The 20,519-nt window shown below is 38.3% G+C and overlaps 1 protein-coding gene across 4 annotated transcripts in view; it reads right to left on the reverse strand.

The window, feature by feature from the left end:
* The window catches only part of LOC577479 (girdin), a 70,060-nt gene that overhangs the window by 26,353 nt on the left and 23,188 nt on the right, over window positions 1-20,519 (reverse strand). For all 4 annotated transcript variants that reach the window (XM_030998799.1, XM_030998800.1, XM_030998801.1 and 1 more), the window contains exons 4-8: window positions 12,433-12,645; window positions 9,461-9,601; window positions 2,042-2,287; window positions 1,265-1,423; window positions 96-378 (exon numbers count right to left, since the gene is read on the reverse strand). In XM_030998799.1, coding sequence (XP_030854659.1) covers window positions 96-378; window positions 1,265-1,423; window positions 2,042-2,287; window positions 9,461-9,601; window positions 12,433-12,645 — 1,042 coding nt within the window. The remainder of the gene's footprint in view (window positions 1-95; window positions 379-1,264; window positions 1,424-2,041; window positions 2,288-9,460; window positions 9,602-12,432; window positions 12,646-20,519) is intronic.

The raw sequence follows: 20,519 nt of genomic DNA on the forward strand, positions 1-20,519 counted from the left end.
TTATTCAATGTTTTTCACGAACTTATAGGATATATATATCTTACATATAATTTAAAAACTGACAATACAAACATCTAGCTTCGAACCGAGCATACCTGAAGTGTTGAGCTTAGCCTTCTCCAGCTCCACACCCAGACTGGCCGACTCGTTGAGACTCTGCTTATGGTCTGAGCTCAGCCTGGCTACCTCCTCGGCCAGCTCTGCTATCCTACCTCTGTCCATGTCCCTCTCCTCCTCCATGGTCTCCATCTGAGCCTTGGACCTGAGGCACTCTGCCTCTGCTAAGTGGCCCCGTTCCAGCTTGTCATTGGCAGTGGTGACCTGCTCCTCAAGCAGGGACTTGGTCTCAACAAGGACCTGGTTGTCTTCTTTTAATTCCTGAATGATACACATACTGGAAGTGTTACTTAAAGCCCCACTGCACTACATATAGCTACTTGCGCCCTATATCCCTCTATATAGCAAACAATGCCTAAGAGGTGACTGTTGGTCCCCCGTAATGCCCTTTTTCTTATTTAATTGAGAGTTGATTTGATGAGATAACTACCTGTCAGTGACCTTGCAGGGAGGTCTAAACCCTTCTGGCCAAACTAGGGCAGATGGGCTTTAAGATGTTAAACAGGCTGTCTGCATCTATAGGCATCTTAGACAAGTACCCTCTACTGTCTTGGATAAAATGATGTAATGAATAAAGCTATGTGCACATTTGATTGAGACAGTTTAAACTGCGTTCCAAATATACAACACTCTTCATAATAAATCTTGAATTTCTAGTTATCAGACCTGGTGAAATGATAGCCAAGCAGATAAAATGGCTTCGTTGAATGCTCTATCCAAAAGTATATGATCAATACAGAGTTTAACCTCACATACATGTTCTTGACCTTTCTTCTTCTATCAGACTATGTTACCAGTTCTCCTTTATTCTAATTCTGATTCTTATTTTTTTCAAAAATCATGATTACCTCACACTCAGAAAAACCAAATCATATTCTTTTGATTCTGAACAGACGGCTTCTCTTTCCTCTGAAAAGTTGGAAAATGCCTCACACCAACAAGAGAACAGGGACCTGTTTCACAAAGCCCTTTTACATTGACAAATTACAAAAATCAGTGACAAATCTGCCCATAGCTAATCAGAAGCGAGGATTTCAGTAGCTTAGAACAAAAACTGTCATTTGTCACTGATGACAAGTTTTGTGAAACGGGCCCAGAAAGCAACTTAGATTCCGAAAGAAGATATTTTACATAAATAGCATCTCACCTCCACTCTTTTCTTGAGGTACTCCAGCTCATTGAGTTTCTCCCTGTACTTGGCGATCTCGTTCTCATACTTCTCTGCTTTGCTGGCCTTCTCCTTCCACACATCCAGCTCATCCCTGTAGGCCCTGGCTGAACGTGCATCTTGTGTCAGCTCAAGATTCTGATGGGTCAAACACGGGACAAATAATAATAAGGCGCATAAATGGTTGAGAAAACATATTGTTTTGTAATTTTTTGTAGTTTTTGCAAGTTTGTAATAACTGTATGATATGTATGAACAACATATTCAACAAAGCTATCTGAATATAAAGATTGTAAAACACTTTAGGAATAACTTATAACAATTTGCTCATTTCTTTGCGTAATGCCCCCTAAAAGAGCATATAACAATTATCACACAAGTCAAATTCAAGTACGGCTTGCAATCCTATATACCCCAAAACCCCATTTGTCAGATATGTTTCGGTTTCACTACATGAATGCACACATATTGATACTCAAAAGTACTTGAAAAGTCACCATATATATTTTTGCTCGCTTTCTCATGGCTCATGATTTTGAGTTCAAAATCAAAATCTATATATGACACATTTCAATAAACAAATCTTTAGAAATTGCCTACATTCAGCACAGGGACACGCTTTGATCTATTCTGCCTTCTAATCGAATGTTTGTATTGATTGATTGGTAATGGATAGGGCTGAGGGGGGGGGGGGCAAGGCACATCATTACTGATACCCTCGCCATCGCTTTAAACAGACTTTTAAACTCGGCTTACCTCTTGCCGTAACTTCTGCAGTGTCGTGTTGTACTTCTCCACCTCCTCTTTGTACTCCAGCACCATCTCATTCTTCTCCTCCAGCTCCTGCCTCATCCTCCGCAGCTTGGCCTTGGACTCGGCCAGCTCCACGGTCACATGCCGCTTGTCCGTCCCGGGGCTCGTCAGGGACGGGGAGGGGGAGAGGACGCGCCCGTCCGCCTGGGATTGGAGGAACTCCTTCTCTTGACTCAGCTCCATGATGGTCTATGGATCAAACAAAGAATGAATGGACAAATAAAGAAATGATGAATTCACATCTTCTTTATATAAGCTTCTTCCATACATTCCGTAAATTTTCTATTTGGAACATAGCAGAATATGCTGTTTTGGCTCTTACCAAAAAAGATTTTTTGTTCTGCAATGAAGCACAATGAAGCAGAACAAAGCAACTAAATGCTCATATCACCCTTGATTATGTAAACTTTTTAACTGTTCTATTTTTAACATCATTTGAAGTTTCATTTTCCACAAACCTAGATGTTTGGCTGGGTGGTCCCCCCCCCCCCCCCCCTCATGATGTTCTAAATAAGGTGCCAAACTAGAAAGAATCTTTCCTGTTCACAAGCATGACAAATGTACTGAAATTACTTTAACTTTATATGTGATTATTCTGTCTTTTCAAATTTTGTTCAAATACTACACAGATGCCTACCCGGTACATACATCTTTGCAATATAAAACTGGAAGAAAAAAATTAATCCTCGCAGTTGAGCATCTGTCAGAAAATTAAGGAAATCAGAAAGGGACCAACACTGATATCATTGTGATAAAGGGTTTACTTCCTTTTCCACTCTAATGGTGAATATCATTCTCAGCTAATGTTTGTCTTTCATACAAGGAAGTTGATCTCCTTCTCAGAAACTACACTATGTGTCTACCTGAGCATTATTAGTACCGTAGCTATGAACCCAACAATGAAGATTAATGAAGATTAATGAAGATTAAGAGGGTGATTAAGGACATTAACAAAAGCCAAGGAGATAAAAGGCTTATTTTTGTACACTATGTGCTTTACATCAGCATGTTTATCAGGCTTTTAATTAATATTTAAAGTAGCCTATGCCTGAGATTCATTAGGCTTTTGTTTTGTTTGTTAGTTTGTTTGTTTCAGCTGTTTACTTCACATGAGCATTACGCATTAAAGAGCTAAAGGACGCTATACACAATGTACCCGAGATTGATCAACATTGTTTGCTTGTTTTTGTTTTGTTTGTTTTTTACATTGATGTTGTTTGTTTGTTGTTGTTGTTGCTGATTTTCCATGGTTTTCTCATCAATAATCAGTTAAATTAGTTGTATTAGCATCTCCATCATCCCGAACAACTAAACCACAAGACAATTCATGATACAATATCAACTGCAAGTTTGTCCGAAACTAGTTGGCCCTTTGCATCCACATCTGCACCCCATTAATACTACCCCTCTGGGATGTTGGCAAGAACATTTGGGGAATATTAGCACCAACAACAGACCTCATTGTCACCCTCTTTGTTTGAAATCAAAACCACATGAACATACTTGGCTCAAAGGAGAAGAAAATTTGTGAATCATGTAAGGTTAGACCGCATGATCAGTCTCCGTAATACGACCTTTGACACACGTCATACTCCTGGAATTTCATTAAGGAGTGAAACTCCTGCCAAGCATGGATGCAGTCAAGACGGGGGTTGTAACACTATTTCCGGTTATACTGTTTTCACACTGGCAATATTTTGCTTAACCCCGTACTATAGGTGGGGTTAAGGGGGGGTCTTAGCCCCACCTATAGTACGGGGTTAAGCCTATTCCACTTTCTGTTCAGACTGGTTTTTACCAAAGTGGGCTAAAGTTGGCTAACCCCACCTACAGTACGGGGTTAACTAACCCTGCAAAATAGCAGGGCTAACTCCGCAATTGTGGTGCTAACTCCTGCTAACCCCGCAATTGCGGTGCTAAGCAAAATGAATGAGAACAGAAACGAAAAATAGTCCGGTACTACGCAATGGAGCGTATCGCAGCTGGCCAGATGCGAAGTATGTCCAATCATAACATACACGATATCCGGGGTTAACGAAATGCAGTGAGAACAGCGGGAATTTTCTTATTCCGGAATAGGCGCTAGTACGGGACTAAAAACAGCGAGTGTGAAAAGCCAAAAAAATAGTCCGGGGTTAAGGATAGTACGGGGCTAAGCAAAGTACGGGGTTAAGCAAAACCAGTGTGAAAAGAGTATTAAAGGATTTGCAGTTCATGGCCTGGCTGTATCTTGTTTGTACATGGTTGCTAATACATTTTCCCGATTATTACCCATGCTACATGCACACAGGAACATGTCACATGGAGCACGAGTTGAGTGGCATAAAGGTCATTGATCCGAAAGGGAAATGTGGTACATGATTGATAAGAATGAGTCTGTCACAGCTAGGCAGACAAAGTTGGAAACATATCTTTAAATAGGAAGTTTGAGGATTGTTGATAGTCAACACAGCATATCAATTCCCCCCCCCCCCCCTCTACCATCCTGTGAAAGATTGAACTTGATATGGAACGTGGGCAGAGCATGCGCAGTTAATCTTGATTAAATTGCAATGACTGTTGATTGTTATGGCAACAGAGATGTCTATAACATACTGTACATTTTATAGTTCCTTCTTTAAACAAGAAATATTGCCCCCACCCCCAGAATGTGACTCCAGATAGATAACCAGTGTTGAGTAATCAAATAAAAATTATGATGACTTATGATTGTTATGGCGACATAGATACATACAACTGAAAGGGCCCCTCCCATCCATGAGTCAGCGCTTACATGTAATAAGTAAATGAATGAATAAAATAACTAAATAAACAAGTTTCTCCTATTATGTCACTATTATAATTACATGTCTGTATTTTGATAAGCTGTACGCAACCATTGACAAAAAAAGTAATGGTTTGGATTTGGAATGAGTCACATTTGTAAGGACAAAAAAGAAAAAAAAAGAATGAGCTCCGATTCCTGTACATAATCCTGATAAGAATTCAATTGATTCAAGGTCCATAACAGATTTTCCTTTATGTAAGAGTAACTCATTTCTCTGCCTCCCAGCAAAATTCAGTCATCAAATGCCAGATGAATTACAAATGTTTTGTGATATTTAACAATTGTTATGACGACTGAAATTGCCATTGCAAGGTGGTCTCAATACAATTCTCCTTCTCCCAAAGGACGTTTAAATAAAAAAATGTTTGTGCATGGTTAAATTGTATAGTTCATTCTATATTGGGGTAAAAAAAAAATTCAAACACAAGGCTACAGTCTGACAGGAACTTTCCTCCAAAAATGAATAATAACATTTAAAAGAAGGTTAAAAGATTTTGTTAGATGATAGACCACCTGCATGACTCAATACAATTTAAATGGACATTATAGATTTGTGCTTTGGCCCCTGTTGGGTAGAGATGCCATATAACGTATATTTCTGACAAGTGATATATTCCAGACAGCCATAATTGACTTTTATGGGATTGTACTTTCTGGGTGAATTTTCTCTGATCCAGGGATATGAGTGTTCACGAAAATTAAGAATGGTGCATGCTTGACCCTAGTTATTTGTCTACCCAGTAATAGTTGCTTTATTCTCAATTAATTTACAATGTGTACACTACCGGGAGTTATAAAATACTTATTACCAGAAAATGGTGTAACAGGACAACCTCTTACAGACTGATATTTTATTATAGGTTATATCAGGCTCCGTGCATCCATGCCAAAATTTGGCAAGTGGCATCTATTTTACAAAGGATGAAGAACATACATGTAGTTTTGCATATTTTTTAGGCCAGAGTAAAATTTCCCATAAAATTCACTGGCTGTAAATCCTACTAAAAATTTCTGCCCATTAATCGAGAAAGTTGGATTAAAAGATTATAAGTGCAACTATGTACATTATATTTTCATGAAACACATTTTAAAAGTAAGTAATAGTCCTGCTTTATCAATTCTTACAATCCTCTAGAGCTGTGTCATTAAATAACTTGACACTAAAACAAGAAAACCCATACATTTGTGTTATTTATCCTCTGTCTGCTGGAAACCATATATCACCAATGTAACATCACAGTGAAGAGATAAAAATCCAGCAGCCAGCATTTAAATTCTATCCTCATCTAAAGGGCATGTTTCCTTCTTGGCTAGATTTATGACTTCTCTGACAAATAAGTATCAGGTTTATTCTTCCTGTATACACAAACTGTCCGCAATTAAAAGCAGTACCGGCAGTGTAAGGATACAGTATGCACCCAATTCTTGGCAAACTTGGCTGTCTGATGGTGACCATTTAGTCACGTCCGTCTACTCAAGGTGCCTGTGCCTGCTTTGCAGCCCAGGCCCCCATCTTATTTCATTCATAAGGAGTTCTGACTGATCTGAATGGACCAGAAATGGACCGGAAATCCTCAACATAAGAAAAGGTTATACTTTGTGACTGATTGAAAGAAATTTGATTGATTGATATCAATACAATTTTTATAAAATGGGGCCCTGCGGTCTGGGCTCCGTCTCATAAACATTTAGATTGATTCAAAGAAAGCTCTGTACTATAGAGAGATAAGAATTTGTGATCAATCCAGTTCAATCGCAACTTCACTAAGACCGGGCTCTGGTATGTTAAAGGATCAAGTGCTACAGGTGCTCAGTGAAATCTATTTGGTCATGATATTGTAGATCTACATTTTCTCTTATGCAGTGAGCTAAATGTTATGCGAATATTACGTTTGAAGGTGAGGAAATCTAGATTGAATCCCATCCGTACTGACTCTACATCCAAAATATTATTTGAATCTAAAAGTGTCCCTATAAAATTATTTTGAAGTTCTAGAATACAGATCACTGTCCTATAGATCTGTACTAGAGCAAGATGAATACCATTTATTTTCAAACATCTATCAATAGGGGTTCAAGTAATCTAAAACTTTGTCCTTTCAATTGTACCAACAAAATGCTGTCCTGACATTTAAAACATTTACAGCTCAAACCCTACACTGTACATAACATCTTATATTGTACAGATTTCATGTGATGATGCCCAAAGAACAGCACATTCTACGACATTTCCTCCTGAAGCAACGGGGCTATTTATGTGCTTATGAAAATGGATACTGAAACGGATATTAGATTATTCCTGTGACATATTTCCTGGATGGGGGAGAGACAAGCCGTGTGATGTGGTCACAACCATCCTGGATGAAGACTCTGGGCTTAAACCTCAGACAAGATTTAGAATGTAATTACTGACTCATCGAGATCTCAGAGAGGATGCATAGAATTGTTTGGAATTAACAAAACGAAGAGCAGATAATGTATTCTTCACATCTCCAAGGAATTATGTGTATTCAGTATCCACACAGGTGTTCTATATTAAAGACCTGCTTTAAAAAAGTAGAATTTGAGCCCTATTATTTTCTTTTTTCAGACTTTCAAAAAAGCTCTTTTGGAATCATCGTGGCTTTGTAGTCCTATTTCCATCACTTTATATGTCTTTGCAAGGACAGTCTGCATCTCATTCTGGCCATGTGCCTCATATACTAGAATAGGTTACTATGATTTTAAAAACTTACTAGGCTATATCAGATTTGTTTTCTTATAAGGACTGCACAAGCATATCTGGAGATGCTAAATGGAAACTAAAAACAAAATTAACGTCAATCTGTCCCAAGCTAACATAAATCATCTTCCATATCAGATGACTATATTTCAGCCATAAAAAAGAACTGTATCAATGGCCTGGACATAATTCCTAGTGAAGTCCTTCAATCAAGGTACGGGAGAAGAGAGGAGACTGACTAATGAGACAAGCATTGTCTGTCCAGTTAAGTACACCTCACGAGACATAAACTGTTGAGGCACCCTCTCATTAATCCGGGTGTTCGTTAAGGAGCAGTTAATGCCCTTCCTCATTAAAAACATCAATGACCATAGCGCTAGGACAGCCAGGAGCTTTTAAGAGCCTGAGCAGAGTCCTGGGCTTCTGTGAGACACATCCTTGAACTGTGCCACCGCCAATTAGGAAACGATGCTTCACAGTGGCTATGAGCTAGGATCCTGTCCCACAGGAAAGGCAATTCTCTTGCTGATCCAGCTGACATGTACAGCCGCCATGAATCATACATGGGACTAGAGACTTACTTCATGGCCATGTTCACACTTCAAGAAGTTAAACAGGGTATATTGATTTATTCATGATCAGAGAGCCAAAATGTGTATCTATAGAGAATCTACACACCTTTTTTACAAATGCTCAATGGGTGCAGAAGATAATGCTCATAAAAATTGTCAAAAAAAAGCATGACATTAAAAAATCTGAAATGTTTGCAGCAGTAGACGAAAAAAGAAGTCTTGTGGAAATTACCACTTGTGTATGCTTCATTCATAGTGCTCAGCAATTATGCTATTAAGAAATCATTTACAGAAATCAAGGCTATGGGTATGACCACTGCTTTACAGGTTGCACATCATCCCAAAATGAGGTAGATATGAATATTTCTGTAAGTGGGAATGCATGCTATGTCATGGGAGGTAATGTCCCTTTATCGTATCGGGGAGGAGGGGGGTGTGATCGAGAGGAAGCTTTAGTCACTGTGCAGGCGTATCATCTTACTGGCTCAGCAGCACAGTCGGGCATCCTAAAATAGAGCATGCGTTGGGATTACCAGCAGGAAAGGCGCTATTTGATGACTGCTTTGATCCATGTTGGTAAACGGGGAAGTCAGATGTATCCCTACTTCACATGGGAGATTTACACTCAAGTATGAGACAGACACACCGTGCATGGTGGCCTGACATGTGCCAGGGTTCCTCACTAACTTGTTTGAAAGAGGGTCCTGACTTCTTACATGTTGTATGCATGCATACTATGTAAAAATGTCCAGATTTTGGGTGCCCATGTGGCCCAGGCGCCTATTTGTGTCGAACCCTGCATATAAATGCTCTAGCAACTTTTGCTCCTGGCTTTATCACCTATATAGTTAGGTTAGGGCTGCAACAGGGTTTGGGGTTTGGTCTAAGGTTAGGTAAAGTGACTGGTCCCATTTATCATTTCCAGAGGACTTGTTAGGGGTAGGGTACAAATATTTCCTAACCAGTCTTTCACAATAAAAGGCTAATGATTTTTAAAGAATGTGATCATTCATATCAATATCTGTCTTTCACCAATATTGTGCATTTTTAAAGTCTAACATGAGCTAGTTTCAGTTTGAAATTATTATGAAATCTGTAATATGTAAACTGAAAAAATTGCTATACTGATTTGAGCTCAATAGGGCATAAAAACTGCACTTTGTGAGCCTAATGTACACTTTCTTTGGCCAAGTTCACCAGACCAACATTAATCTTTGATGTAGTAGAAGCGGTCAGCTTACCTCTGAATAGTCATCTCTCTCCGATGCCAGTCTGCGTAGATGGTTGATCATGTTCTTAGAGACTATCTCTTTCTGGGCCTGGTCTAGATCACTCAGCTCACCTAGCTCCAGGTTGAACACATTCTCTGAATTATCCGTCACCTGCAAGAAAGACAAATCAAGTTTAATTTAAATCATTTTCACAGTGACCTAAATTAAAACGTTAAATCAAAAATATTGATAAATGACACAGGTAGGCTACTCTCAATCACATTTACATATTGTAAATATTCTGTTTAAATCTCCAGAAATTGGGATTATATATAATTGAGGATTAATTTGTTTTATAACTGTAGCAAACGCAATTTTCAATGGAGATACATTGCAGTTGGGACATACCACCGGTGGAAGTTTTAATGTGTTGTTTAATGAGCTAAATAGAACTTACATCTTTTAAAGCAGGTGTTTGATTAAGAAAAAAAAATCAATTAAATATTCAACAGCCTTGGATGACCTTCAAAAATGATATTCTCCTATATCACAACTCAAAGTGATAAATAAAAATTTACTAAACTTGTAAAATGGCTGCATCTATGTAATCCATGCATAATATTGACTAATGACTGTATTCATCATTCTTCCTCTACCCTAATTGCAGGTGCTGAAATCTAATCCTGTTCATCAATCCTCATTGATCACGCTCTCTAGCTTCTCTTAACCATTATAAAACGGTGTCATGTCATGCATAATATATCACTGACATGGAACCCATCCTCATCCGTGGGAATAAGTGGCTCTCTCTTCCATCTAAGAGAGTCATCATCCGTAAGGAGATGGAGGCTGAGAGGTGGGGCCTGGGAAGACGAGGGAGATATCGCCATGGCGATGCCGATTCCGAGGGGAATGGTTTTACATCAGCGGCATATTGAATTTGATAAGAATGCTGATGATATATTTTGAGCTTACTTGAGCATCTATTGGCCTACCTAGGATTTACTGTTCAAAAACTAGAATATCATATCACCCGATTTAAGAGCTTGCCTCCCTGACTATAACACCTTGTCCCCTCCTTTAATAACATCTCAGTCTTGCTCCATTACATGAACCATGAAATAGTCCCCACTACATTTACTGAACTTTATTTTTTAGTTTGATAAGATTTTGATGTGCGACTTTAATTACAATTGTTTCACCAGGCCTCTGTAGAAGATGAAAAGCCTGTGTACAACACAGGAAGGGAAGTATGTGCATAAATTGTTTCTCATGTTTTGTAGAGACGAGATCTATAAATAAGGAAGCTTATCGAAATATGAGAGATGAAACATAAACATTCATTTGGACATGATTTTGATATCATTAAAGAAAATGACAATAACAGCTGAAGCCTCCGCAGCTGCGGTTAACAAGGCAATGGCTGACAAAACACTTTTGTCTGGGATATTCTTTATGAGGCTACATGTAGTTAAAAACACCAGTAGTCGTTACAATGTGGTCCACACCTTACATTTTCAGTGCATTCTCCATGTACCATACCCAACCCCCCTCCCCTTCCACATCATAAAATTAATAACTTTGCCTAAATTGCAACAACCAACAACAAAAAGGGGAGGGGGTCTTATTTTGTCAGATCACCATACAGGATAGAACAATAACCCAGTTGCAGATGTGTTTACCCATACTTGAACATTTACAATGGTTCTGAAGGGATTTTGAGTAACTCATAAGCATATAATAGATTATTTGCTTTTTGATGAAATCATCTAGGGGTTTAGAGAATGTTCTCTATGTGTATGATTGTTTGAAAGTGAAAGAAGTAATGTGATTAATTTGTTACCTGACCCAATTTGAAGGATTACAAACATTCTATATCTGTGGAAATGACACTAATTGCCCACTCAGTCCTGGATTCAATATTAAATGCTTGACCCAGTTCAAGGTGCAAATAGGCAGAAGCAAATAAGGAAATAAAACGTGGATCAACGCCTGCCAACTCTTACACAAACATGAATGTGAACATGTATACATGAAGGCTCAGGGTTAATCTTCTATCAGGGGATAAACGCAGACGCATCATGTGAGTTTGTCATAACCCCACTGACTGAAAATCTGTCCTTTCCTCCACCCTTTTTCCGGCAGCATGCTTGAGCCAATTTCCTCTCGTGAGTGACAAATAATTCGGTTTTCTAAACAGCATCTGTTTCTCCAGCCTTGCCCCTGTATTCCAGGGATGTGTTCAAGCTATGTTACTCAGCTACTGTATGGGATTCACCCCTTGCCCATGGCCATACAGGGGATGGTACAAGAGTTCACGTATGTAGGCTATACATAGGGTACGCTTGAATAAAATGTCATTGAGGAAAGAGAGCATGGTAGTTCCATGAAAATTCCAACTTCTAGTAGCATATTAAATAAAGGGTGTTGATCATGTTATTGAGGAGTCAGGAATGATTTTTTTTTTTTTAATTGTTGTGATGCAACTTATTTTTCAAAAGTGCCTGGTGGCCGGTATCATCTGGGATTGTCACCAGCAAATTAATTATTGGTGGATAGTGTGAAAGCTGAGAGGCTTAAAGAGAGAGAAGTGATAGAGAGAGAGAGAGAGGGAATTGGACAGGAGGAATGAGAAATAGTAAAGGAGTGAAAAAGAGAAATGAGATAGAGTGGATAGAGGATGCAGTATTAAAATTTAACTTCATTGAGAGAGACAGGGATATATGCTAATAGTTCTTTAAAGAGTCAAGCCAAGAATCCTGTAGGAACTTGTGCAATTATCTTGCAACCAAACATATAGGCCCAAATTCACAAAGGAGGTTTGTAGACAAACATAGTTTATGTGCGTCATATGATGCGTTTTGACGCGTTTCAGACCAAGGTTTGTCCGAACCTCGGTCTGAAACGCATCGAAACACGTCATATAACGCACAGATTTGTCGGCAAACCTCCTTTGTGAATTCGGGCCTTATAGTCTGACTGGTTCACAATGAAATGTTTACCTCCTGAATGTGAAGAACGATCTCCTGCTGCACATCCAGATCCAGCAGCTTGATTCTTTCGATGAAGAGTTCCTTCTGCTCGCACTGGACGACGCATCCCAGCATGAGAAGCAACACCTTGTGGACCTCCCTCAGAGCCTCCTCGGTCAGCGGCTCCTTGGCGATGGTCAAGATGTTGGGCAGCTTCATCACAATCAGCTGGTCAAGCATTTCCTGAAGGAATTGAGAGAAAAAGAGAAGACGTGAATTTCAAGTCCCAGGGTAGATCGAGGTTCAATCGTGATTGCTAATGTGGCATCATACAAGAGTTTCAAAGGCATTGCACAATAACATGGTGATGCTGTGAGATAATTATTGTTCATAATGTTAACAGGATGTATTGGAAGGAAGAGTGGAAGGAAGTAGACCTAGAGGTAGACCCATAATCAACTGGGAAGAGTATGTCAAGAACTGGAGTGGACTAAAACTGCAAGAGTGCACCAGAATGACAGAAGATGGAGTGAAATGGAGAGACTGATGTTGCAATCAACCTCCGAAACGGAGAAGATACTTAGATAGATAGAATGTTAAATGAGGGTGGTGCATAATTCATTGTCGATATTGTACACCCAGGAATCAACACATTGATAAACATGTATATGACGAATTCATCAGTACATAAAACACCATTGAATTGGATCCCCCTCCCCCTCCAAAATAAAAAAAGAATGGTGGAAAATCATCTGCTGAGTGCAGGTTAAGTGTCAGCTAGTATTACATTCTACGTAACTCGCAGCTCTAGGCACATCAAATGTGGAGAAAAAAACCTCTGAGTACAACTTTTGGACGTACATATTAATCAAGTTCTGTGATTTGAGAGTGTATGTGTTAGTGAGCACACCCTAGGCTGGCTCAATTATGATAATGTACTCGTGATAATGCAGACGATGTACAGATTGTCAATGATGGACTCATCATACTGCTCCGCATACAGTACATAAAAAGGGATGAAACATTGCTTGTCTTGACATTTCTGACAAGCTAAACCATCTCATTACCATAGAAATCCAATTACAGTCATCATAATGATGATAATCTGATTATATCATCCACAGTCTGGATGACTTTTAGGAGAATGAACCATTCCCCCACCCCCTGGAAAAAGTAGGCTACATTGCATACCTACAAAATTGTGTGTATATCTTTAGTGTTTATGATAAAAAAAGGATTTCTAAATCATTTACTCCATCATACATGTAATTCATGTATTCTATTGACTCATAAGAAAATCCTGTTTAACAAATGATGTCAAAAGCAAGCACATTTAAACCGAATGCTTCTGCATTAAATATTGAAGAAAGATTTGAGAGACAATAGAAGTAGATATGAAATTACTTGACCAGCAGTTTATTGTTGCTGTTTTTTTATAAATAATTCACACATATACACAGATTTTATTTGATAGTATGTGATGGTCCCTTTAAAACCCCTGTAATGAAATAAATGCCACTCATTATAATGCAAGAATTATATCACGTTTTAAGAGTCCTATAAATGAAATCCCATGGCTCAGAAAAATCCAATAATACACGTTACTGGCTCTACTTGGGATGAGAGTGTATCACCTGACGATAAGCAGTCATTCTAAATTGGATATATCCTAAATTGATTTTTCCTGACTACTCGTTTTCGGAGAAAAGGTCCTTGATGTCCGTCCAGTGTGATAGCTGCTTGTCAGCAGCGTCACAGGTCATTTCATGTTCATAGGCAAAAAAGGGTAGTTTTTGGGAGTGTACATGCAACACACATTGAAGTGTTATGCAATAGATCAGAAGGTTTCTCTCCATTGAGACGTAAGAGTTACTCTGCGATTATGCGATTTCGAAATACAGGGGTGGAGTTCTCCGAGACATCAACCTTTGAGCATGATAGTCTTATATATGGTGGGGGGCACCACCTCAGCCCCCTGACCGCTTTGGATTTACCACTACAGGCATTGAAGTATTGGGCTAAACTTTGGATAGCTAGCCTACATGTTGTCATAAACCTGAATTACTGTATATTCTGAAGGAAAAAAAAACACTCAATAGATCATGACTAATGTGTAAAGACCACTTAACAAGAGGCTTTTTAACATAAATTGAGGCACACATAGCACATTCATGCACTGAAAGGTACCTTGCTGTGAGAACATGTATGCAGGGGAAACGAACAAAATCAGGATAGAACTCAATTCAACTCACGAAGTTATAAAGTAAGGGAAGGAAACCAGTATGTGACCCCATGGCATGCTTTGTGAAACCTTGTCTGTACTTGACAATCACAGCATGCTCCCATTCAAAAAGTGGCACGATGCAGAGAACCCACTTCACAGGGATCCTGCCATAAAGTGCTCCAAAAGACAAAAGACAGGAAGGGGTCCCTCTCAAAGCATTTTAATACAATGTATACATAGGAATCTTTGCCCAATATGTTTATGATTTTATTTCGTAATGACTTCTCTAAAAGCACACTGTGAGAGTCCTCGTTCAATTGGAAATATAGCATTTTGTTTTCCATTTACTAATATCAGCCTGTTCTTTGGTTGAATAGACATTCTTTTATCCACTGACACTTGTTGTACCGACAGATGTTGTACCGACAGATGATTTTTTTTTAATGAGTTGGTGTATTCAATAAAAATATAGGTTTTCCCGCCCAATTTCATCAGAGTTGCATCCGATTTAACGATGCGATCATTCAATTTCGAGCGAATTTGAATGATCACCGAGATCAACATTCAAAAAGCTAATTAGTTCATTCAATTTAATTGTATAAGCATGCGATTTCATGATTTTCTCACATAAACGTGTAAAAAGCGCGTTCAAAATAGAAATGCACGTAAATGCATTCAATTTCGCACCTGCATCGCCCTGATAAACGTTAAGGAATTCAAATTGACGAATAGGCAAGCATTTACAGCATTTGGGCAGTCTTTTTCATTTACTGTTTATGTTCTTTGCAATCTGCATCTCTTTGAATAAATTATGCAAACTTTATGTACCTTGAAATGGGACCTTTCCCTTATAGTGAAATATCTCATTTATCTGACAAACCGTCACGTAAACAAATTATGATTTCTAACCATTCTGTAAGTGTTATGTCCATATTGCTAGGGAATAAAGTGAAACTGGAAGAAAAGATTAGAAAGAAAAGAAATATATAGAATATGATAAAATTAAACATTATGAAACTTTAAGAATGAAAATTAAGTTATATAATTAAAACAGTGAGAAAAACAAATATGACGTGAAAAGATTGCGGTAAGAATTACATATAACTTCAGAACTTGTTTATGTTGATTTAATTTGAACGTTCAAAGTGCGAAGGTGTGAGCCTATAAATGAAATTGAAATTGGTATTAAGGACGAAATTGAACGTCTATCCAGCTTGCGTGAAATTGAATGACAACTTAGCGTCACTAAATTGAATGAAATAACATTTAAAAAGAATGATATAAAATGAAATTAAATGCTCAAAGAATGAAATTGAACCATGAGAGCAGAGAGTTGACGAAAACCGTTGGAACTTGAACGCCTATTCATGAAGTCGAATGCAACTCTGATGAAATTGGGCGGGAAAACCTATATTTAATAGAATCAAAAAGCTGTAATGTTGTTTGTTTACATCTACATTCTCCCATTCTGTAATGTTCTCATCCCAAAACAATTTTCATAATATTGTGAGAGCAGACGACCCATACACTAGCAGTCGGCAGACTAAATGTGTTCTTTTGTGCGTGAGCAACAGGTGGCAAATGGGCTATGACATATCTAGACGTGCTGCTATGGAATGAGTACTCAGAACGACTGAGCACGTTGCTTAAAGGAGTGGCCCAAAATAAACCTGGAAAAAAAGAGCTTGCTGTAATTGTAGTCTACATCTTCAAATAAGCTACAGTGATAAATATTTGGTGTGCATGCATTACAAGGTAGAGTTGAAACACTAGATTGTTCGGACAGAAATATGCCCATCTGTATGTCATTTCCTACGGATTGGGAAATTGAAAATCTATGAAAATGTAAAAGCCTAAATGAAATTTGGCAATTTAGGGTATGGAGAATGTGCCTTGCCCAAAAATTGCAGTATTGTTGATAACTGTAGGCCTATATTCATGTACTGGTATGTGAAACTTCTTCGGAAATCAAACCGTGAGCACTGGAAATCAAGCTGTGAGCACTGGCAATCATAATAACGGTATGCAAGAATTCATGAGCTAAGTTTCAGTTTCGGAGCATCCACTAGTGATCTTTTCTTTGGGCCTATGTAGTTTTGATGCCTCCATGTCAATTACCAATTGAACCAATGACAACTGACAATCTCACACATTTCTTTTTCAAAATACATGTATGTTAAATTGTTCTGCGCCAACATACGTGTATCCCCCAATACAACAATTGCTCCAGATATTCTTTCCCAAAGATGAAAGGTTAGGGTTAGATATTGTGTTCGGTTCATGGTTGAACTCAAGAATATGGTTAGTGTAGGGGTTTGGCAACAGAGCAATTGTCACTGTAGCACGTGTCCCAACTACATGTACCGGTAGTTCCTTATCTATGAACTTTGTCAGATGGGACATTAGGCGCGTCTTCATCATCTCGAGATTGCCAAATAGCCTGCTATTTCTGATTTGGGAAATAATCCCGAAGTTACAAATCGCGTCTCTTAATTAGCTTGAGATTCGACCTCGAAACTTGAAACTCGACCTTGAGAAATTAGCTCGAGATATTTTGCTCTGCGTTTGCGCATAGTGCAAGTCATTGGTCTGGTGAAGACGCAACGGACAAATAGCTGGATATTTTGCCAAATAGTGGGATATTTTGCAAACTATCCCAAGATAACTTGGGATGACAATCCCGACCAAATATCCCGTTAATTGCAACTTCGGGCTGATGAAGATGCAAATTAGCTGGATAGTTTGCGATCTGGATAGTTCAAATAACGGGATATTTGGCAATCTCGAGCTAGTGAAGACAGGCCAATTGTCCCTATATGTTAGAGTTATATTAGTTTAGACCGGGGTGAAGGTGGAAGTAATTGACAATGATAGGATGTTATTGAAATATTGAATGAAAAGCTGGAACCGGAAATATGACAGGACCTAGTTGGCTGGGTAGATCCGATGATTGATGCCTAGATTTGTAAGAGGAATGCTACTATACCCTGAACATGGTAGCTCTAGTTCCTCTTGAACTTTAGGTGATACATCACCTGCGGTCATTGACAGTTCTATTATTTTACTACAGTCCTGCTAGCAGAAATATACAGTTTACATGTAAGTTAAGTAGGCCTACATTTCACCATAGTTGTGAACATAGAACTCCACTTTCTTTGAACCACAGTTTAAGGTTACAGCACATGGGTTATCAATGTAAATTCAAATCAAAATGAAAAACTGCTAAAATATTGAGGTATTTTTTAAAATTGGCTACCGTTAACACGTTAAAACAAGTGCTTTGACTTTTGCATCATACTTATTTCTTTGTGGTAAATTGATTTATTTATATAAAGATTGCAGATTACCAGTTATCATCCCTCCATTTATCTAAAGTATTAAAAAGAATTCTCTAAATTAAGGCATTTCCATTTTATAAATTTGAGATTTAAGGGAAAAAAACTGTCAAGAGAAAATGATAAGTCAGCCTCCCTAAAGTTAATATGAAAAAGATTCAATTAGGTTTTACACGAGCAGATTCTGGCAAGATCAATATCTGAAACTGGACTTTTGTTATTACGTCTCCGTATATTTTTTCAGCTCCGAACTTGATGTATTTAGATGAAGTCACATTCCATTGGTCTACAGTTTCAGAGATAGGATCTGCAGATGGTATATCCCACTGTTTTCGAGGGCAAAGGGTTTTGGGATATAATGCTTCATGCCACCTCACTGTGTATATTGAAAATCTCTTTTTATCCACCACAAAATCCTTTACCAGTTGACCTTGTGACACATTGAAACAAAACATGATAGTGTCTGTTGAGCGCCAAAAGGGCAATAACTGATACCATCTTATATACGAGTTAACATCCTTCTGGCTCTCAATATATGAAATGCTGGATTCAACCAAGGAGTTAGCACAGCGTCCATTGCAATCACATTTATTTCTCCCAGTCCCTAGACGTACTCCAGCAAACGCAACTTCATGTTGCAACTTGTCTTGAGCTTCTAAACAAGCTTGTCAAGAACTCTTCTAAAATCAATACCCAACAATTATGTTACTGTTTTCACACAAGAAATAGTATTGGTAGTGTAAAAGATGTTACAGTGTATAATTTAGAGAGGTTCCTTCAATGTTCATGTACTTGTAGGCATATATTTACTTTGGAGGTAGTGTTGGAATAAATAATGAAGAGCTCAGATGTGTTTAATAAAGCCTACTTATTAATGTATAAATCACTATAAATACTAAAAGCCTCTGATCACAAATGCATGTATATGCAAATCTGTAATTCCTTCATTCTCAACCATGATCTCTATCTACATCCCTCTCCTGAGGTCCTTACTTAAAATCACATCCTTCTTAATTTACCCCCAAAACAACTTCTGACTGGTTTAACCCAACAATTTCCCTTCCATTTTCCTCCATTGCCTGTTCTCATTAACCTTCATGGTAAATCATTGGTTTACTCCAAGGAAGGCCTTCTCAGGGTATCTGACCTACCTAAAGACTACCTTCCTTCTATTCTTGATGTTAGTGATCATCCTATAAGATCAATAATCTGGTAGTGATCAATACATTAGATTATCATTCTTGATGTATGTGAGCAATGTGTTGGAGGACACCATTATGAAACCCTAATCTATAGTGCTCTTCAATTTCACATTATACAGTGTATGATATATGTAGGCCACATAATGTACATACTTGCTTCGGGGGCAACCAAAATAGTTTGGCAGGCAAGTATACATTTCAAATGTATAGAGTTTGACCTAAAAAGTATTTTGGCATTTGCTATCATTTGTTTTTGTAAAGGCGGGGGCAACATTTGTGACTGAGTACTTGCAACAGGAAGACACAACCATCACAATTTTACCCTACATTTACAAAGCTGTAGGCCTGCACCCTTGTCAACCAGAAGTGAGTCCAAATGGTTTCATTTGATCTCTTAATTACAATGATTTACAAGGCCATTGGCAGCCTGGCACTGCTGGCAGTAAATATGACATCTTGATCTTCATATTTAACATGGATCTTTTATGGATGTTAAATGATTTGTTACCTATAAAATGGTTTGTTAAGTTGTCTGTCAATGGAATAATGTATGAAGCATAATTGAGTTTCATGGAGTTTCATTATACATGTACACTGTATACGTGTACCTTTAGCTCACATTTGTTTCCTTTCAGGATTCAATGTAATCTCTCTTTTTTTATATAAGCTCCACATTATATGCTCAGATGACCTGACCATCAGAATAAATTTTACTTGAATTAATAATTTGAATACAACACTTAAGACAGATTCACTGAGAGTTCAAATAATTAATCTTTCAAACAGAAATCTGATGCACGATGTATATGGATTGACCTTATCAATATTCAATGGAAAGGGACTGTTCCCTCCTTATCACAGCCTTATCGGCGGGCTCATCAAAGAGAGGCTCTTCTAAAATCATGAATTACGTATCTTATCTTTCCCTAGATGGAGCATGCCTGGGGTCTGTTGTCAAACACCCAGTCTCAGAATTGGATCATATATAGAATGAACTCCACCGTTCCCTCCACCATGCCCCCATCCCATCCATGCATCTTCTCATCAGCTCCAATCAGCGAGAAGAGAGAGAGAGGCATCGATGCAGAAAGGTTAGGATGAGGCAGGCTGATGGAGATCAATGCCACACAGATGAACCTAGACAATCTCCTGATGAACACTTTCCCCATGACATGCTTTCATCTTGTTCTTCCCTCACTCACTCTCCACATCACTGATGAGGGATAAATATATCACGAGGTCCCAATTTCAATCTATTGCATGGATTTGATTTGACCTAGTAGTAAATGATTGAAAACTATGCCTTTTGCTAAAACGAAATTTTGCAAAAAGAGCAAGTTGGTAATTTTCTCAAAT

Source organism: Strongylocentrotus purpuratus, unplaced genomic scaffold (genome assembly GCF_000002235.5).
Source record: "Strongylocentrotus purpuratus isolate Spur 01 unplaced genomic scaffold, Spur_5.0 spur5_scaffold_5, whole genome shotgun sequence".
Taxonomy (NCBI): Eukaryota; Metazoa; Echinodermata; class Echinoidea; order Camarodonta; family Strongylocentrotidae; genus Strongylocentrotus; species Strongylocentrotus purpuratus.